The 18908-nt window shown below is 33.4% G+C and overlaps 3 protein-coding genes across 7 annotated transcripts; 2 read left to right on the plus strand and 1 right to left on the minus strand.

Annotated features, from left to right (window-relative positions):
* The first annotated feature begins 95 nt into the window (after nt 1-95).
* On the plus strand, nt 96-3752 carry LOC17885885 (mediator of RNA polymerase II transcription subunit 8). Of its 2 annotated transcripts, none has more exons than XM_006292337.2 (13): nt 96-550; nt 645-871; nt 969-1093; nt 1175-1299; nt 1392-1575; nt 1694-1777; nt 1908-1963; nt 2059-2319; nt 2409-2465; nt 2791-3000; nt 3108-3158; nt 3251-3314; nt 3397-3752. In XM_006292337.2, exons 2-13 carry the CDS (start codon nt 672-674, stop codon nt 3576-3578), a joined length of 1599 nt encoding a protein of 532 aa, XP_006292399.1. In that variant the 5' UTR covers nt 96-550; nt 645-671; the 3' UTR covers nt 3579-3752. The 2 variants fall into 2 exon arrangements, with proteins under 2 accessions (XP_006292399.1, XP_023637838.1); XM_023782070.1 differs by having other exon boundaries at nt 2415-2465.
* A 2075-nt stretch (nt 3753-5827) lies between these two features.
* LOC17887320 (expansin-A15) lies at nt 5828-7556 on the minus strand. The gene is made up of 4 exons (XM_006291595.2): nt 7442-7556; nt 7207-7340; nt 6794-7106; nt 5828-6655 (listed from the first exon to the last, which is right to left on the minus strand). Exons 1-4 carry the CDS (start codon nt 7447-7449, stop codon nt 6349-6351), a joined length of 762 nt encoding a protein of 253 aa, XP_006291657.2. The 5' UTR covers nt 7450-7556; the 3' UTR covers nt 5828-6348.
* An 8003-nt stretch (nt 7557-15559) lies between these two features.
* Nucleotides 15560-18191, plus strand: LOC17887348 (KH domain-containing protein At4g18375). 4 transcript variants are annotated; one of them, XM_006290996.2, is made up of 7 exons: nt 15560-15676; nt 15912-15967; nt 16077-16576; nt 16677-17045; nt 17118-17372; nt 17473-17697; nt 17806-18191. In XM_006290996.2, exons 2-7 carry the CDS (start codon nt 15943-15945, stop codon nt 17845-17847), a joined length of 1416 nt encoding a protein of 471 aa, XP_006291058.1. In that variant the 5' UTR covers nt 15560-15676; nt 15912-15942; the 3' UTR covers nt 17848-18191. The 4 variants fall into 4 exon arrangements, with proteins under 4 accessions (XP_006291058.1, XP_023638273.1, XP_023638274.1 ...); XM_023782505.1 differs by lacking the exon at nt 15560-15676 and adding an exon at nt 15717-15793; XM_023782506.1 differs by lacking the exon at nt 15560-15676 and adding an exon at nt 15717-15768.
* The last annotated feature ends 717 nt before the right edge of the window (nt 18192-18908 follow it).

The raw sequence follows: 18908 nt of genomic DNA on the forward strand, positions 1-18908 counted from the left end.
TTCAAAGTACACTGAAGTGTTATTACACAAGAGTTTATGTAGGGTAGACTACTACATTGAATGATTCTTCCAGGAATCCATCTCCTTGTTGGTAATATGCAATGGAAGCATCAACAAAGCCACCAGTCAGTATCTTTCACATTTGCTTAATAGCTTCCTGAAAAGTCTTAGGGACTTTGAGAAGTAATGATGTATCCTTACTAATTGGGTTGAGATTCCCATTTCTCATCCATCTATATTGCCTCAAAGCTTGCATATTAGAGTCCAGCACTGGCAAATTTGTCCTTGCCTTATGTAAAGACCTTGAGAGAATTTGATCAATTTGCGTCTAAGACTGTTTTGCTCTATCCAATGTCTCCATAACCAATATAGCAACCTTGTGATATATTCAAAGAGAAAGATATATATTACGGATTGGTATGTTTTTTTCCCGGTTCTCTTATTATCAAATATATCCTCTCTCTCTCTCTCTCGTAGTCTCCAATAACTTTCTCCAAATCAAGCCTTATTGAATCTTTGCGCTTAGACCAATCTTGCTTTCGCATTCCTCGTAAGTTTTTGATTTTATAATCGGAACCTAGTTGTTGGTTCAATCGCTGTAATGTGATGATAAAACCCCTAAATTTCGTAAATTTTGGGATTAGGGTTTGTTTAAAGAGCTCTGTGTATCAATGGAGGGTGGAGTTGGGTTAGCGACGACGACGCAGCCGCAGCAACCACCTCCCCCGGTGGTTGAGAAGCTGAATCCGAAATTGGAGAAGGAACTGAATTTGGAGTCATTGAAGACACGAGCCCTTAGCTTATTCAAAGCTGTTTCTCGTATCCTTGAAGATTTCGACGCTTATGGTCGAACCAACACTACTCCTAAATGGTTCATCTTTGAATTCCAAATTTCGACTTTTTTTTGGGGTTTTTTTTCTCTGTTTATGAGTTTTTGCAACAGGGATTGATGATTTTTCTTTTTACAGGCAGGATATTTTAGGGCAGTATTCGATGGTAAATCTCGAGCTTTTTAACATTGTGGAAGAGGTGAAGAAAGTTTCCAATGCGTTTGTTGTGCTTCCCAAGAACGTCAATGCCGTGAATGCTGGAAGTATGGTCCTTTTGTTTTGTTTTAGTTGATGAGTTGCTTAGCATGAACTACTTTAGCTTAGCCTTTTAAGTGAATCTGCAGTTTTACCGGTTATGTTGTCTTCCAAATTACTTCCGGAGATGGAAACTGATGACAATGCCAAGAGAGAGCAGTTGCTTCAAGGTGTTCAGAGTTTGCCAATACCAATGCAGATTGAAAGGTTAAAGGTGAGTTGTATGAATTTTTGTTGTGATTTCTCTCCATTGTTAGTCTTTTTGGCTGGTTTTGAGAGAACCCTGTTTTGGTTCCTTTTTCCCAGGCGAGGATGGATATGATTGCAGCAGCTTGTGAAAATGCAGAGAAAGTGTTAGCTGATACTCGTAAAGCTTACGGATTTGGCACTCGTCAAGGCCCATCTATGCTTCCAACCATGGATAAAGGTCAAGCTGCAAAGATTCAAGAGCAGGAGAACATGCTACGAGCAGCTGTGAATGACGGCGCTGGTAAGAAGAGGCTTCAATTTCCCTGTAACATTTTTCAAGTCATTGGATTTGGTAAGAAGCTGCATTTTTTGGTTTTGCTGAGTTCTAACTCATGTTTTCTTACAATTACTGTTTCAAGGAACAAGACTGCCTCCAGACCAGAGACAGATAACCACTGCTCTTCCACCACATCTGGCGGATGTGCTAATTATCAACGAAGCAGGTAACAGGTTCATTGATCTGTTATTCTTTCTGGTTGAATTATACCCAATGCGTAAATCTTCATTTTCTTAATTATTATTACCAAATGTCATTCTCGCGCTATTAATGAGTCTGAAATTCTCTTTCATTAGGTAAGATTGCATTACCTGGGCAATCAAACAACTTCAACAATCAAGGAATGATGCAGGTTAAGTTATGCAGCTAGTTTATTCTCTCTAGTTGTGATAGTTTTTACTTTTGTTATCATTGTCTTCGGAGGTTTATGTCTTTAAGTGTTTTTAGGTTTCTGGAACACAATTTATGGGAAGATCAGCTGCATCTCCATCTGGTCCTAACTTTGATAACACAGCATCTCCCTTACCATATTCCAATTCTCCTCGCGCTACTGGTATGGTTAATGCACCTTCACCTCAGCAACAAATCCAGCAACAACAGCTTCAACAGCAGCAAAGGGCAAAGTTAATGCAGATGCCTCAACATCAGCAGCAACTACTTGCACAACAACAACAGCTCAGACAAACTTCTATGCAGGGATTGGGTCAGGTATGCTTGGACATTTGCTTACGTAGCAGTTGATAGTTCTTTTTCCTGCCATACTGCTTTCTCAGGCAACACGCTAATTCTCTGAGTAGAGCCAGATACCAGCACTTCACGATTTGCATGGACAATCTCAGCAGAAGTTTCAGACGGTAAATTCTTCATAGAGATGGAACTTAAACATATTAAGGCTATGAGGTTTGCATTATGTGATACAAAAAAAAATCATACCCAACCTTTGTCAATTGTTTAAAATCGCTGTGTAGTAGTTATGGCCATAATTGAAGAGGACAAGACGTATGTATGCAAGTTTACATATGCCAAGTAAATAATTAATACTGTTGAAAATTATACTAGATCTTTTGCAGAAGCTTTTATATATGGTTCTGAGAGTTTATAGTTTCAAACAGTAGAATCAAATGATACAAGCTTTTGTCTTGTTAAGTGGTTTGAGTTGAGTTCTATCTTATATTTCAGTTACATGGGCAACATCAAATGTCATATTCCCAGCCAATGGCTGCTGCGCACCAACAATTTCAAGCTAGACAGCTCTCAGGTGGACATATTCAGCATAGCATGTCTCAAGGACAGCTCAATCCAGCGATGAACCGTCACTTAAACCAGTTTTCAGGTGGTGCGAATAGTGCATTGTTTACTTCTGCACAAGGCTCCCCAAGTAGCCAAATGGTCAGTCACCTCTCTTTAAACCTCTTGAATCGCTGAATTTAAAACTAAATACTAATTATATGTTGTGCTTACTTGATTTGGTTTTGACTTTTTTTCTTGAACTCTAGATACCAAACATGTCATCTATGCAATCTCAGACACTTGTTCCTAGAATGCAGGTTAGCTCAAAAAAACCTCTTCGTCACTATGTTTTTCGAAATCCAAACAAGATCGTCTTAATCTGATCTCTATGAATTTACATTGTTCTCAGCAATTTGGAGTTTCTGGTACGAATCCCCAAAGAAGCCATTCTTCTCAAATGTTGGGTGACCAGAGTAAGTAGACAAGTCTTCTAAAACACTACTTTCTTAAATTAAAACCAATGCACCCAATACTTCATTTGTTCTGTCTTTGCAGTGTTTAACAGCAGCGGAATGATGCAAACGCAGCAAACACAAACGCAGCAACCACAACAACAGCAGCAGCAGCAGCAGCAACAACAAGGAGGCTATGGAAATATGCAGACGAATCAGCAGAGTCTACAGCCTAATAACATGATGCAAAACGCACAACAAAGGCACCAGAATCCTCCTCAATAATCCTCTTTTTTTTTTCCAATGATTTGGGCTTGTAATCAGCATAAGGCCTATGCTTTTGTAGTACCAATATGGGCCTGGGTCTGGACCATTCTAAACTTGAAAAGAAAGATACATTGATACACAAACACGCCAATGTCTCAAGTTTTTTTTTGTACTTCACAATACTTTGTCACTTCTGTTCTGTATTAAAACGTGAAGCAGAGATCGAACGGTCGAGAATCGATTTGGGTCTGACAAGTTTGTTGAGAATACGACACATGCCAAAGACGTGGACATCTCGACGCCGTTGATGGGTACAAGACAAAACGTAGACGCGTTTCTGTTGTACACGGGACTCGAGACAGCGACGTGTCTATGAAGCCCTCTTTAGCTCAAAAACTGCGACTCGATAGCTATTTAATTTTCTGACAATATCTTTTGTCAACTACTAATATTTTCATATTTTACATACTTGGGTTTAAACTGATTTAAAACTTGTATACATCATAATTTCTCTAAGAATAAAGGGATCGAAATATCAATCTTTTAGAACAATTTTTACAAAGATGACCTTAAACACCTAAAATGTCAATATTTATAATTCTTTTTACTAAAACTCATGCTTTATAATAAATATTAAACCTAAATATAACAAAAAAAAATGCATGTTTAACTGTATTTTTGTAATTCAAAAATGATAAATCTATAAATTTTATCAAAAGTTTGTTATAAAAAAAGCGCAAAAAAAAAACTCTACAAAAATATGCATCCATACAAAGCATAACTTTCTTTAAAAACGTTTTAGCGAAGGTAAAGTACTTTGGTAAAATACCAATTTGCACAAAATTCAGTAGAACTGAACCCAATAATCTATAGTTGTATCCTAAGTGTTGAGATGTAACTGAGTTTCAAACCCTTCAAGAAAGTACAAGTTACGAAATGATAATATAATGATGATAGCCCAATACTGATTACTTAAAACTACAAAACTAGCTATAGCAAGTGGTAAGTAAAGCTAAAGAATGAGATTGACCAAAAAAACTATAAATGCTTAAACATGTAAAAAAGTCTCCGGGAAGAATCTGACAAATGGCTTCAAAAACAAGAAAAGAATCTGACAAATGCGTGGGACGTGCAAAATTCTCTTGTCTCTCTCTCTCTCTCTGTACAATAACACTATTGTCATCAAAGTAAATGCAACAACAACAACAAAGACCAAGCCATAGCAATAGACGACAGCTTCGGCAATGAAACGGACGGACAGATAGGTAAAGGAGACAAAGTAGAGAGTTGTGAAATGTCTCTTTAATAACAGATTTGAATACTGTGGTGTGTGGAATACAGCTTTTGCATCTTGTTTCCTCCTTCACCGTCTTTTCATCTATAACGAGACACAATTCATTTTCTCAGTACATGACTACATGATATTATTATTACGTTTTTACACGTGTTTTAGTTTTTTCAGCAAATATTAATTCATGATTTTATGGTTTTTCCTTTCTTCATATTTATCAGAATTTTATAAATATATTCTTCTTACCATTTAGACTAGTAAATTCCAAATCAAATAAACCATATTAGCATATAATAATTCTTGATTTTATTGCAAGTCGACATCCTCCACAAGCCCATTCCCTTACAATACAAAGCATGACAAACACACTCATGTATCATGATAATTGATAGTCACCTGCAAACAAATGAAATTTTAACATTCTTGATTATATCATTATGGAAATATTTTCCCTATTAGACCATTGCATACCATAAAAATAGGATAGTTATATCATTATGTTAGGTTTTTAGTTTTTCATTATTAACAACCAAAATTTTCTGATCATAATAATATAAAGCTATAAACACGTAGGTCACCTTTTTAATTATTTCGATGTGGGATACTTATTAGTGTTTTTGCGGTTTCATTATTTGTTGATTCTTACTTAGAAATTTGTATATAATCCACATGGGCATTGATTAACATATGTTCTCTTCGTCAGAATGGTGTATATATATGCTCAGCCACATTTTCATTACCCAAAGAAGCTTCTAAAGTTTCAAATTCAAGTTTTTATAATTATTATTCATTGATCCTTCCTAGAAATATTCATAATCAAACTAGCCATTATTTTTCTCATTTACTTTTTGTCTTTGAATGTTCATTATGTTCAAGGATATTAATGTGCAGAACAATGAAATCAATAATAAACTTGAAATCACACAATAAATATAAAATTCTTAGTCTGGTAAACAAAACACTTTAAGAAACCCCATAGGTGTAAAGTTGGATCTTAACCAAACCCTTACATTACAACTTGATTAACGTAAACAACAAAAAACACGACCCAAGAAGTAAAAGTAAAAAAAAACAACAAGGCGGGAGGTGAAATTCCTCCTCTGCCCCTACCCACTTCTGCTTTTTTTAAACCACAAGACAGAAAAAAGGCAAAAAAAGAAAAGTGATAAAAACAAAGGAACCCATTGGTGAAACATAGAGGTCCCTTTAAGAACGAACACACACCACTCTACTACTACTACTACTACTACTACTACTCAAATACCAAACTTCACTAAAACCCTAATCCTTAAAATGACTAAAAGAGCCCTTTTAATATAAGCTCTTCTCTCCATTTTTTACCCCTCAAGAGTCAGAGAAGAAGTTTTCAAGGCTCTCCTCTTAAAACCCTAAAAAGCCTTAAACCCTCTTTATCTCTGTCTCTTCTCTTTCCTCACCACTACACAAACTCTAAAACTATATAAGAACCGAACCGACTTGTACCAAAATGAGACAAGTTCAACGGAATTGACGGCCTGTGAAGGTTTGTCCGAACGACCAACTAGCTGGAGCAATGTTGTTAGAGACGACGATTCGACCATCGCTTGCAGTAACCTTAAAGGACAATGCTTGACCGTTTAAAAGATTGTTGCTTTGCCAGTTCTGTCCCCAGTTTCTTGACATTTGTTGCCACCTTGTTCTTGAACCTTTAACCGCTACCGAGTGTACATCTCCAGCACCTCCAACATTGGTCACCAATACGAGGTTGAAGTAAGAGTGGCCGTTGATTGTGAACCTTATACCTCCTCTTCTCTTGCACGGAACCCTACACAAGTCAGAAAATTTGAGTAAAGATTGAAACTTTCAAGAGAAAACTGAGAACTACTTTAAGAAACAGAGCAACGAGATAACATATGGTGAAACGATTAAGACTTTATGACAGATCAAATGTATGATAATTTACCTTCTGTAAGAAACAGGGACGACACCAGCTTTGTAATGAGCAATGCGTTGGAAGATAGGCTGTGAAAGGTCAAAATGGTGAAGCGGAGGGTTACACCAACCACCAGCGTTATTAGGAAGAGCGTTGTTGGGAGGACAGAAGTTGGTGGCCGTGACTATAATAGCACCAGGTAAACACCACGCGCCGTCGCTCTGGCACTTGATCTCGAAACACGCGCCGCAGCTAAGCCCGTTGTTGAACAGAGCTGTGCTTAACGCTGCAGTGTTGGTTCCGTATCCTTGACTGTAGAGATTCCCATACCCACAAGCTCCACCTAGAGACAACAACATTAACAAAATTGTAAATTTTCAAAAGTTTAGTTTTCATAGAAGCATTTTCAAGAGAACGTAGCTATAAGCAGAGCACACACATACCCATTGTTCCAGAAGCGTCACTTCCACCATAGAAAGTAGCATGAGCATTGACCCATCCAGCGTCATAGCCATGAACAGAGCACACCATTGCAGCAAAACACAACACCAAGATTCCCAAAAGACCCATCTTTCCCCTGCAATTGAACAAAATATTCAAACAAAGTTAGAACTCTTGACAATACGCACCAAGACAGAGAGTGTAAATGAAAGAAAGAGAGCGAGAGAGATGAGTTACATGAACATTCTCTTTGAGAAAGTGCAGAGCTTTTTTGGAGAGTGAGAGAATGTGAAGGAGAGAGATAGGTTTGCTTTGATGGGAGTGAAGAAGAAGGCTGATGGTTGAAGTTGAATTTATAGAATGTTTTGACCCCTTTGCTTTAACTGTCTTCCCTAGGTTTAATTTATTTTTATTTTTTACTTTTTATTTTATTTTTATCTTCGTTCTACTTTCTCTGCAAGAAAAAAAAAAGGTTTTATTTAAGGTTTCAATGGTGAAGTTATTATTTTTGCAGCAAAAAAATACATATATTTTGAAACCTGGTTATAAAAAAACAGAACATTAAATGTTTTGTTACATTTGTTGGCTTGTTCACCTGTTCAATAGGTTTGACAATAACTTCACATTTATTTTTATACTCATTTACTGTTTTTCACCTATAGGAGTCATCAACTTTGATCTTTCAACTAAATTTTTTTAAACTTTCAAAAAAAATTCAGACATTCAAAAACTTTGAGGTATTTATCAATGCTTAAACTTTACGAAAGCTCGATTCTTTCTTTTTACACCAAAACAACATAAGAAAAAAAGTTGGATTCTTTTCTTTCGTGTGATGATTTCTATTGCATAGGAGGTAATTTTAAAATAAAGTTTGTAATATAAAAAAAAAGTAGATAGCTGAAAACTTTTGAAATAAAACAATCACGAGCATCACTTAAAACTAATATGGTAATGTGTGAGAGTGGAGGGAGAGAGAGAGAGTGCACATGGGAGGGTCGTCGATGGTTTGGAAACTTTGGAAGCGTGTGACTTTTTTCTTCTGCAACACCTTTCTTCCTTTACTAATCCATATGGGCCATGCATGCACTATTCAATATTTATAGCATTACTTGTATATATTAGTGTGGGTTAATACAATAATTTTTTTCATTATGTAGCATTAACATCGGTCGAGAGACACTTCTAGATATACTCATGCATATAGGATGTATATATATTATGTGCATTTCTTAATGTAGTTCATAAGATATGTACCAATCTAATTACCATGCATGCTGGCTTTGGTTATATATGTGTTTAGAAAAAACTAGCCGTGTCAACACATGTTAGTTTTTGCAAAATAAAATTAAAGATAGAGAGGCAACTTAGTTGTTCATAAACCACTGGTTTGGGTATTTGAATCATGTTGGGATTGGGATAGATCCTGTAAATATCTCAATACATCTCATGAGGGATTTGAACATGCATAATAGGGTTACTTACTTACATAGTGAAGGATTTGAACACAAACACCAAAAAAAAAAACAAAGAACAAATAAAAACATGTAATTGTTTCGGCTTATATTTCCAAAGCTTTTTAGTTTGAGCATTGGAAGGTTCGTAAAAGACACAACCACACAAGTGTTCCAAGTGAGATCAGACTGTATGTGATGTATGTTTATTTACTTCTGAAGATGCTCTCTACGCTTGGCTAGCTTTGAAATATGAAAAAAATGTATACTCATGATTATATATTTATATATATATATATATATATATATATATATGCTCGTGCAGAAATTAAAGAGTTTTTTTTTTGTCATCAAAGAGTTTAATTATATATATGAATACTGAATTTCCTTCCTATACCATCTCTAATGTATTTTGTTTTTTTTCCTTCTAAAATAGAAGTAAGTTTTATTCCAATATATTTCTCTATATAGAGAAATTGTATTTTTTCTATATAGAAAAAATAATAGAAAATTCTATTTTACAAATAAAAATAGACGTGGGTTAGAACATATTTGCTTTTATACTATATTTTAAAAACAAATACAGTAAAACTTCTATAAATTAATACTCGATAAATTAATAATCTCTATAAATTAATAAATTTCTCCGGTACCAAGTTGGGACTAGTGTAATTTTAGATATATTTCGATAAACTAATAAGATAATAATTTTTCGAAAATCCTTTGTAATATATGGTCCCATCAATATTATAAATTAATAATTAGGTAAAATTTTCAAAATATATGTATATATAGACACATTAATTTTTTGTTAGATTTTATTTCTAATATTTTACTATATGAAAATAGTTAGCATTTTCTTTTAATACATAATAATTATTATTTTATTTGTAATTGATTATATAAAATACTAATTATCATGATTAAATCTTATTTTTAAATATTGTTTTGAAAATATTTTCTAAATTAGGAATATCTCTCTATAAATTAATAATTTATCGATAAATTAATATCTCTATAAATTAATAGATTTTCATGGTTCCAACATTATTAATTTATAGAAGTTTTACTATATAGAGATAATATAAAGATAGGTTGGAAATACTTTTATACATATATATGAATTCAGCAGCATATATGTACTATAATCAATATAAACATGTAAGATTAGGAAAAAAACCAGTCATTAATTCTAAACCAGCGAGGTTGGGTATATAAATTTTAGAATAATTGACAACACATTAAGGCATAAAGCATGCAAACAGTACTAGTATTTAAAAATACTAATCGTATCTTTTCCAATGCTGCGTCACACAGTTAACGATATCTTACTATGATTTGCTGTCTGGTGAGCCTAGTCATTAACACCGTGATTTTTGGAAGATTAATCTTGTTTTTTAATACTAGTTAGGATTTTTCTTTTATCACTAAACCCTAATCAAGAACCAGAATCACTCACTAGTTCCAATGTGGTCAAAACATTTTTTCATCTTCTTTTCAATAATACTAAATTCGTAAAATATTTATTCAAAAATGACTTCCTCAAAAGCTGTGAAAGTTCGTTTGCTCTTCCCTTGCAGTATTTTGCAGAGTCTTCAATTCCCAAATTTGTTTTTTTTTCCTCTTTAAAAGTGAATATATTAATTACAACCCATGTTTTTCTCTGACATTTATGTTTTTTTTTTACTGTGGTGTCCGGCTATGTGCTTTGACTGGTGATTCTGTAATAAACCACTTTTCATATTTTCATAATATGGTAATTGACCTCTAATTTTTATAATTATAATAAAGTAATTACAAAAGATAATAAAAAGAGGTTTAACGACTACCAACCGTTCAACTACATTTCAAGATTTTTCCAAAGGCAGCCTTTTGGTATTCTCCTCTTCTTTTTAGGTAATTGTCTAAACACTTTTTTCAAAGCTTTTATCTTCACCGTTGATAAAACATTATAAATTCAACGGCTACGATTCATCGCATGTTGCACGAGCACAGATGATTCGTTGTCTGCACAGTGCATAAAACCACACCAGATGTGTTCTGTGTCATTTGCCAAATTGCCATTGCTCTTGAGTTCATCAGCCTAGCTTTAGTTTTTGATGTAATGATGGGTTTAATTAACATCAAGTTTAGGGTAACTTGAAGCTACCGACAGTTATATTAGTTACCTCGAGTGTTTTATTAAGCCTAAAGAATCATGTTTAATAATTGGAGAAAAAGTTTATGTACTAATCATGATTAAAGCACATGCATGACTATCACTTTTGTTTCATTCCTCGTGGAAACTGGAGTGGTCAAGTTATAAAGACCATTCATTAATCAAAACACACAAAGTAGTCTAATTTATTCAAACGACGGTTGTATATGATGATAATCAATGACAATAACATAAAACACGTTATTTTATTTCAACTGATCATATGGTAATTTCGAGTTGAGTTTAGAATTATAAATTTTATTATTCACAATTTTCCATTGTAATTTCATAATTACGTTTACAAATCTGAACATGTTATTTTCTTAGACTACTACGTACGTTTAAAATACAAGTGCAATGTTTAAACTATCAACCTATATTTATGTTGTTTTAAAGTTCATTTTCTAATCCATAAACTATAATTTGAATTTTTGATCTAGTTTTTGTTGTTGTGCTTCATGTAAAAGTAATTTGAAGATTTAAGTGATTTGAATATGATCCTCAATAATTTTTATTTTTTATTTTGTCTAGTTTGTTTTGCTTTCTTACTATATGCGCATATGTATGTCTACCATGCCCAAGAGGTGGTGGGCTAGTGGTAGGGGATCTTGGAGAAAGGGTGCAACTCCCACAACCTGAGTTCGATTTTCCGCTTTGCTGTTAACACCATCTTTGTGGGAAGTATGTCAGGTGGGCTTATACCCAATTGGTTTACCTAATAATCAGAAATGTAGGCGGCCTGATTACTTCCGGACATTAGTCAGAAAACGTTAATCTGGATTCAGGCGATGTGGTAGCCCAACACCTACGTATTGGCGACGAGTCCACATTGTAGCACTTCGGTGTGATCCTTCCAGAGCTGAGCGGAGATCAGGTTTATCAAAAAAAAAAAAAAATGTATGTCCACCATGGTCACGAAAAAAGATAAGGGACAAGGTAGGTGTCACGAGAGATACGACGAGACTCTAAGGCTACCTTGCACGGAAGCGTGGGTAAAGCACCGATTCCCGCTTCGGAACCGGAATCGGAAGCGGAAGCGTCCGGAAGCGCTTGGAATCGCAAAGGAAACGCGTTTCTCAAAAAATGGTAATTAGAAACGTTTTGGAAACGTCGATTCTGTGTTGGAAGCGTGAAAGTGAATAAATGGAATCGTAATCGGGTTTTTTTCTTTTGGTTTTGTAAAACCAGACCTGAAGGAAGAAGAAGATGAATTACTTCTCTCTCACGTGCGTTTTATAAGCCCAATTCATTATTCTTCACCCACTTGTTTTTATTTCATTGTAAACAGATTCTATTTAATTTTATTTTTAAAATAAATAGAAAATATCTAAATTTTGCTGGAGCTTTAACCTTTCCACCTCTCATTTTAACGTGGTTAATTGTTTTGGTTCTATCAGTTCAATCCTTGTTGAAAATAATACCTTTGGTTGAATTACATATTAATATTATACACTTGCAAATTAAGAAAAAATTCAAGACACTAAAATTATAATATATGTTTTGTAATTTTGATTCTGATTAGTAATTTACAAACTTAAGTTGTTTAATTTTGTTTTGAAGACTAATTCAACTAATATTATATATATATATATATATATATATATATATATTTCATATGTTTATATAGACGCTTCCAACGCGTACCCGCTTCCTAATATTTTCAAAAAAAATCGCTTTCGCGCTTACTAACGTTTCCGCTTCTGCGTACCCGCTTCCGATTCCATGCAGCTTAGCTGTAAGGTCGTCTTTAAGATACGATTAATCTTAAATTAAAACCCAACATTTTAGTTGATCTTTTTGTATTAGGCTTTACCATTTTTCTCTTTGATAAGATGTATATCTTCCTTGTTCATTACAGGGTGATTGTCAATTCTTAATTTTCTCGTTTAATGATTCTAACATTCGAATCATATTCCACTAAATCCGAAAGTGACGTGGTAACCAACAAATCTAATGAAAAATCTCAAATGCTTTCAAAATTTAGCTATAACTTTTTTTTTTTAGTTCTACTACCGACTCAAATTCAATTAGGAAAATAAAAATATAAATACGAATTTTAGGTGAAACAGAAGAAGTATTGTCACAACTGATCAAACGAAATGGCCAAAGCATGCATTTCTGATAATTTGTGATTGAATTGTCACTAACTATGGTATGGCATGTCGATTAATAAAACACAAACAATGCATACGTTATTGCAAAAACTAAAATAAGCCGACACCTATTCCTAGTAGATGCCTACAATAACATGGATAAAGCAAAGTATGTCGTGTAAAAAGCTTGAATTCATAAAAGTCTTATGTCTCCAACTAATTATGTTTTGTGCTTTAAGAAATCGTTAGTCGAGTTATCTATACAAGAATTTATATATCATTCATTCCGACTAATTATGTATGTTTATACTTCCTTCTAATGAATGTGTGATTCGCAAAACTCAACAGTAGTCTTCAAATAGTTTTATTTAACCTCAATATTTTCACAGAATTTTCTAATGAATGTAAAAAACAAGTGATCCCTTCATATAGCCTATAATTTTCTGAGTGATCTCTAATTAATATTCTTCTGTTTGTTTAATACAAATTCCACTTTATATAATTGTCTGATTATAAAGATTTGAGACACACTTTCCATCTAATATATTCGAAATCCTAAAGTAAAATTAAAATGTTACTTTATACAAAAGGTACAATAAATTATATTATGAGAAAAACAACTAATTTGAAAATTAATAAAAATTTCAGCAATATGGGTCCGTGACCGTGAGTAAGCCCACTGCCGACAGTAAATTTAGCAGGCTTCGCTATACATATTTATGAAAATTGATTTATCTTATTAAATAATAAATTCCAACAAGAATAAAAAGTTGCAAATGTGGTGATTGGTATCATGACTAGCTGAACTTTTTAGTCTCCAAGAATATAATATAAGAGTGTGATTTAACGTAAGCCTAAATATATATAGTAAAAATAAGGTAAACAAAATGTATTATGAAACATTTTTATGATTGTATCAGTTTATGATCGAAACAGTTTTTTTTTTTTTTTTTCATATTGTTTATGTATTGACTTTTCAGCCTTATTACTGGCCAAGGCGTTTTTGTAGTAAAATTTATAAAACAACATCAAAACTTGCCAAAAAGAAAAATTCCGTTCCTACAAAATGTCATTCGAGAGGAGGCTCGGCCCAGTAACCAATTGGATATATTAGAAATTGATAACTTATATAGGGTTTGATTGGCAAATGCTTTACTTTACGAAGCATTTTCTAAAATAGTAAATAATTTTCTAAATATATAAAATAGATCCAATCAGTTTTATATGCTTTAGATTTTTTTTTCTCACAGCCAAAATATTTTTTTAATTCATTTTTTCTGTAAAAAAAAATTCATTTTCCTAAAAACATATCACCAGTAATCAATATAATATTGTACAAAGCGGACATAAGGAAACACTTTTTTATTTTTAATTTTGGGAGTTTTTTGAGGCACATGTGTTTGAAAAGAGAATATTGTTTCTTTTTTTTTTAATAACTTTGTGAGTTTGAATTTGTCCCTCGAAATATCTGAATTTTTTTTTTTGTATTAAAAATATTGGGTATTCCCAAAATCGGTCTGTTTACTGAAATAGTATAAACCTTTTGAAAAAAATTAAAATGTGAAATATTTGGTATGTGTAAGAGATAACTTGTTTATAACTTTTGGATACAAAAATGTCCCCAAAATCCCATTGTTCTAATATATATTGGTACTCGTATATTGCTAAGAAATTGTTGGAATTTCTATTGCTAAGAATCAAACCAATTTTTTCTTTTGGTTTTTATTCTTAGTCTTAATTCCCACATTTTCTCGCTTTCACTCTCATTTACTAAACTCTAAAATCTTTCCTCCCGAATCTCTCACCTTCTTCTATTTTTAATGTTGGAAAGGATATTTAAACATAAAGGACTATACAAGAGGAGAATGAAAAAGATAAATAGTTTATATAGTTCAAAGCATACATCAATCATGTATGTTCTCATAATCCCATTTTCCTAGTACGATGATGAAAATTATTAAATTTAATGATATTTCGAAAACACACTATCATGTACCTATTTGGTGCATAAATTTGGATTTAAATAAAGATCTAATGGTGTATAATTGAAATCTACATGCTCTTTTTCCATTTATGTTATGATTATATTTTTGTTTGAATAAAAACTATTGTATGTTAAAAATAAACTGGATATATATGATCAAGGGTTATCATTAGTACATTAAAAAGTTGATTAATACTTTCTTTTATCACTTATTTTAGGAAAATTACTAAAGTCTAAAGGTTCAAATAATTTATCAAGATTACACACACATGAAACATCATTTTAGTGTACTGTTAATTTGGATTAGCCACAACATGTGTATATACTTATCTGACTCGTATCAATACATTTTTTTCCTCATTTAATCATGTTCAATTTTTTATTTTTTTTACAACGTTCATTTTTTAAAACTGATTGTTGATCTTTTGTGTAGTAGACAAATATTTTTTTTTGGATGGTTAACGTATTTCATGGTTTGACCGAGATATTAGAATTTTGAAATATGGCTCATTTAAATAAATGCTACACATCTTGTCACGATATAAGAATTATTGAAAAAAAGCCCACCACAATTAGCCCAAAGACTCTCTCTTCTTCTTTCTTCATTCATTACTCTTTTGAGTTTTGATCTTTTCTTCAATTTCAAATTCCAAAAGCTAGTAAAAGAGGGAGAGAGGCCGTTGCGTTTTCCGGCGAGACGACGGCTATACAGACGGGTTAATCGATCATCGGTTGTTTCATTCTCCGGTAAGAGTTTCCTATTTACGTTTTTTCCGTTTTATAGCAATGTTCAAGTGTGCTATCAAGTTTTTATCGGTCGGTTGCGTGAGAATCTGATTTTGCGTATCGATCGTCGTCGATTAGGTTTCTTAAAATCTATCTATAGAGAAACGAAGTCGTCTTCTAAGTTACGAAAGTTTGTTTCTGCTGCTTATTTGTAACCTAATATAAACCCTAATTTTGTGTTACTTGTGTTCTTCAGCGTTGTGATTTCGAGTATTTGTCTCACTAGAATGGCTTATCCGAGGAGTGATTATGGTACGAGATCTGATTTAGTTGTTTTTTATTTCAAATTTTGATGTTACTCGAAACGGAGGAAGTAAGAGATGAGATCTTTCTTTTTTTTAATTTCCTTCTGATGATACAGATGATAATGGTGTTGGATTCGAAGATACTGTGTTTCGTTACTTGTGTCCTGTGAGAAAAGCAGGGAGCATTATTGGTAAAGGTGGTGAGATTGCAAAGCAGATAAGGGCTGAGACGAAAGCAAACATGAGGATAAACGAGGCTTTACCCGGTTGTGACGAGCGTGTTGTTACTATATATTCTACAAGTGAGGAGACGAATCGTATTGAAGATGATGAGGACTTTGTTTGTCCTGCTTTTGATGCTCTTTTCAAGGTTCATGATATGATTGTGGGACAGGAGCTTGAAGATGATGATGATGATGACGATGATGAGTATAGCGAGAAACAGACTGTTGTTACTGCAAGGATGCTTGTGCCTTCGGATCAAATTGGCTGCCTTATTGGGAAAGGTGGACAAGTTATCCAAAATCTGCGTAATGAAACCAATGCTCAAATTCGTGTTATTAGTGATAATCTGCCTCTTTGTGCTTTGGCTTTGAGTCATGATGAGCTTCTTCAGGTACTGTCAAAACTGTCTTTTAAGAAAATTTTCCAGCTGAAGAGTTACTGTGGTTGTATTTCTGATATCTACCTTATGAATGTTGTTGGTTGACTTTCAGATAATTGGAGATCCCTCTGCTGTTAGAGAAGCTCTTTACCAAATTGCTTCTCTACTTTATGAGAATCCGTCGCGATTTCAGAACTACTTTTTCTCTTCCTCTAGTACCCCGCAGCATCAGCACGGTGGAATTCTAATGAGTCCTGCACTAACAAGCTCTCACAAAAATTATTCTGCGCCAAGGGATGTCGCTGATGCGAGACTTTTTTCTATCTCCTTCATATGTCCAGCTGAAAATGTTGGAGGTGTAATAGGAAAAGGCGGCTGTTTCATCAATCAGATTAGGCAAGAATCTGGTGCCACCATCAAAGTCGATACCTCAAAAACTGGTGAAGATGATGATTGCATAATATACATATCATCAAATGAGGTGACCTTCTCTTCTTAATGAGAATCTCATTTTCAATATGTGAAATGTTGACCCGAATTTATATACAAACAGGTCTTCGAAGATCAATCCCCAACTGTGATTGCAGCCTTACGCTTACAAACACGATGCAGTGAGAATGTGGGGAAAGATTCAAGTGATTCTGCAATCTCCACTCGTATACTTGTTCCTAGTTCACAAGTAGGGTGTCTCATTGGAAAAGGCGGAGCTCTTATATCTGAGATGAGGAGTGTCACAAAAGCAAATATCCGCATTTTTCAAGGCGAAGATGTACCAAGAATTGCTGTTGAGGACGAGGAGATGGTCCAGGTTATAAAATCTTGACCCTTTATCGCTTAATGCTTCTCAGTTTTGTGTGTTTTAGAGAGACTTATCTTAACACCATGTTTTTCTTCTTCTTGGGCTTTAGATAACAGGAAGTCTTGATGCAGCAATCAAAGCTCTTACGCAAGTGATGTTGCGATTAAGAGCCAATGTATTCGACATGGATCGTGGTCTTGTCTTACTTCCAACGTTCTTTCCTTATATCTCTCAAACTACAGAGACTTTGAGCAAGCCTAAGCACAGAAAAAGCGAGAACCATTCTCATGGCTCCATGGCATTTGCTGGAAATGAAGACTATAGTAGTCAAGTGGTATGATTCTCATAAAATTCTTATGTTTATGGTCACCAAACTTACTTGCAAACTGCATAGAGATTCACTTTGATAATGTCTTTTTTTTTTTTTTTCCTAATGTTGCAGAACTTGAACTTGAACTTCCCAAGAAGAAACCGAGTTTATTGATCACCAAGAATCTAAAAGGTTATCGTTCTATGTTTGAAACACTTAGATTTCGGGATAAAATACTTGGGGAGTTTTTTGGAATCCAAGAAAAAAGAGGATTTTGGGCTTGTTTTTGAGTCTCGAGAATGTATAAACGCAGGAAGTTCTTGAAACAAAATCGTGGAAGATTTAGAACGACAGGTTTTAACTTTTCACTCCCACGGGTTTTAATGCATTGTTTCGAACTCAGACACGTCTTTGCTGCACATCATGTTCATGTTCTACGTACTTGGCCACTTGGGTCTCTTAACTTGCAGCCAATTGTTCTAATGGTATGATATATAATACTATAGTTGAATTTCATGTATTTTAATATAATCAATGTAACAATTTCATGTATTTTAAAAACCAGAAAGAACAAAACTAGATGAAACTGAAAGAGTCAGACACGATCGGCTCCCATCTTTTCTTTCCGTTTACCATCATCCCTAAAGTCAAATTTTTGGTTTAGTCATCTAATTGATTTCTTTTTGTAAAACTTACTAAAACAGAAAAAAATACTAAAACTGGAACAATTCTTGGGTTCACCCCTAGGGTGAACCTATCTCATTCACCCCCTCTAAGCTAACCAATCAAAATTAGCCATGTCATCTAATTAAATGAATTAAAATAATTTATCTTATTAATTACAAACTTTAAATTTTAACCACTATATTATTAACCTAAACTTAAATATAATTTAGTTTATTTATAAAATCTAAACCCTAAAGTACTAATTTATCAACCCAAACCAAAATATAATCTTGTTTAATTACAAAATCTAAACCATAACCACTATTTTGTCAACCCAAACCAAAATATAATTTCGTTTAATTACAAAATCTAAACTCTAACTACTATTTTATCAACCCAAACCGAAATATAATTTTGTTTATTTAGAAAATATAAACCCTAACCACTATTTATAAACCCAAACAAAAAAATAAATTCATCTATTTATAAAATCTAAACCCTAACCATTATTTTATAAACCCAAACCAAATAAAATTTCCTAAATAAAAATCCTACAGAATTTGTTTCCT

This window comes from Capsella rubella, unplaced genomic scaffold, assembly GCF_000375325.1.
Source record: "Capsella rubella cultivar Monte Gargano unplaced genomic scaffold, Caprub1_0 scaffold_5, whole genome shotgun sequence".
Lineage (NCBI taxonomy): Eukaryota > Viridiplantae > Streptophyta > Magnoliopsida > Brassicales > Brassicaceae > Capsella > Capsella rubella.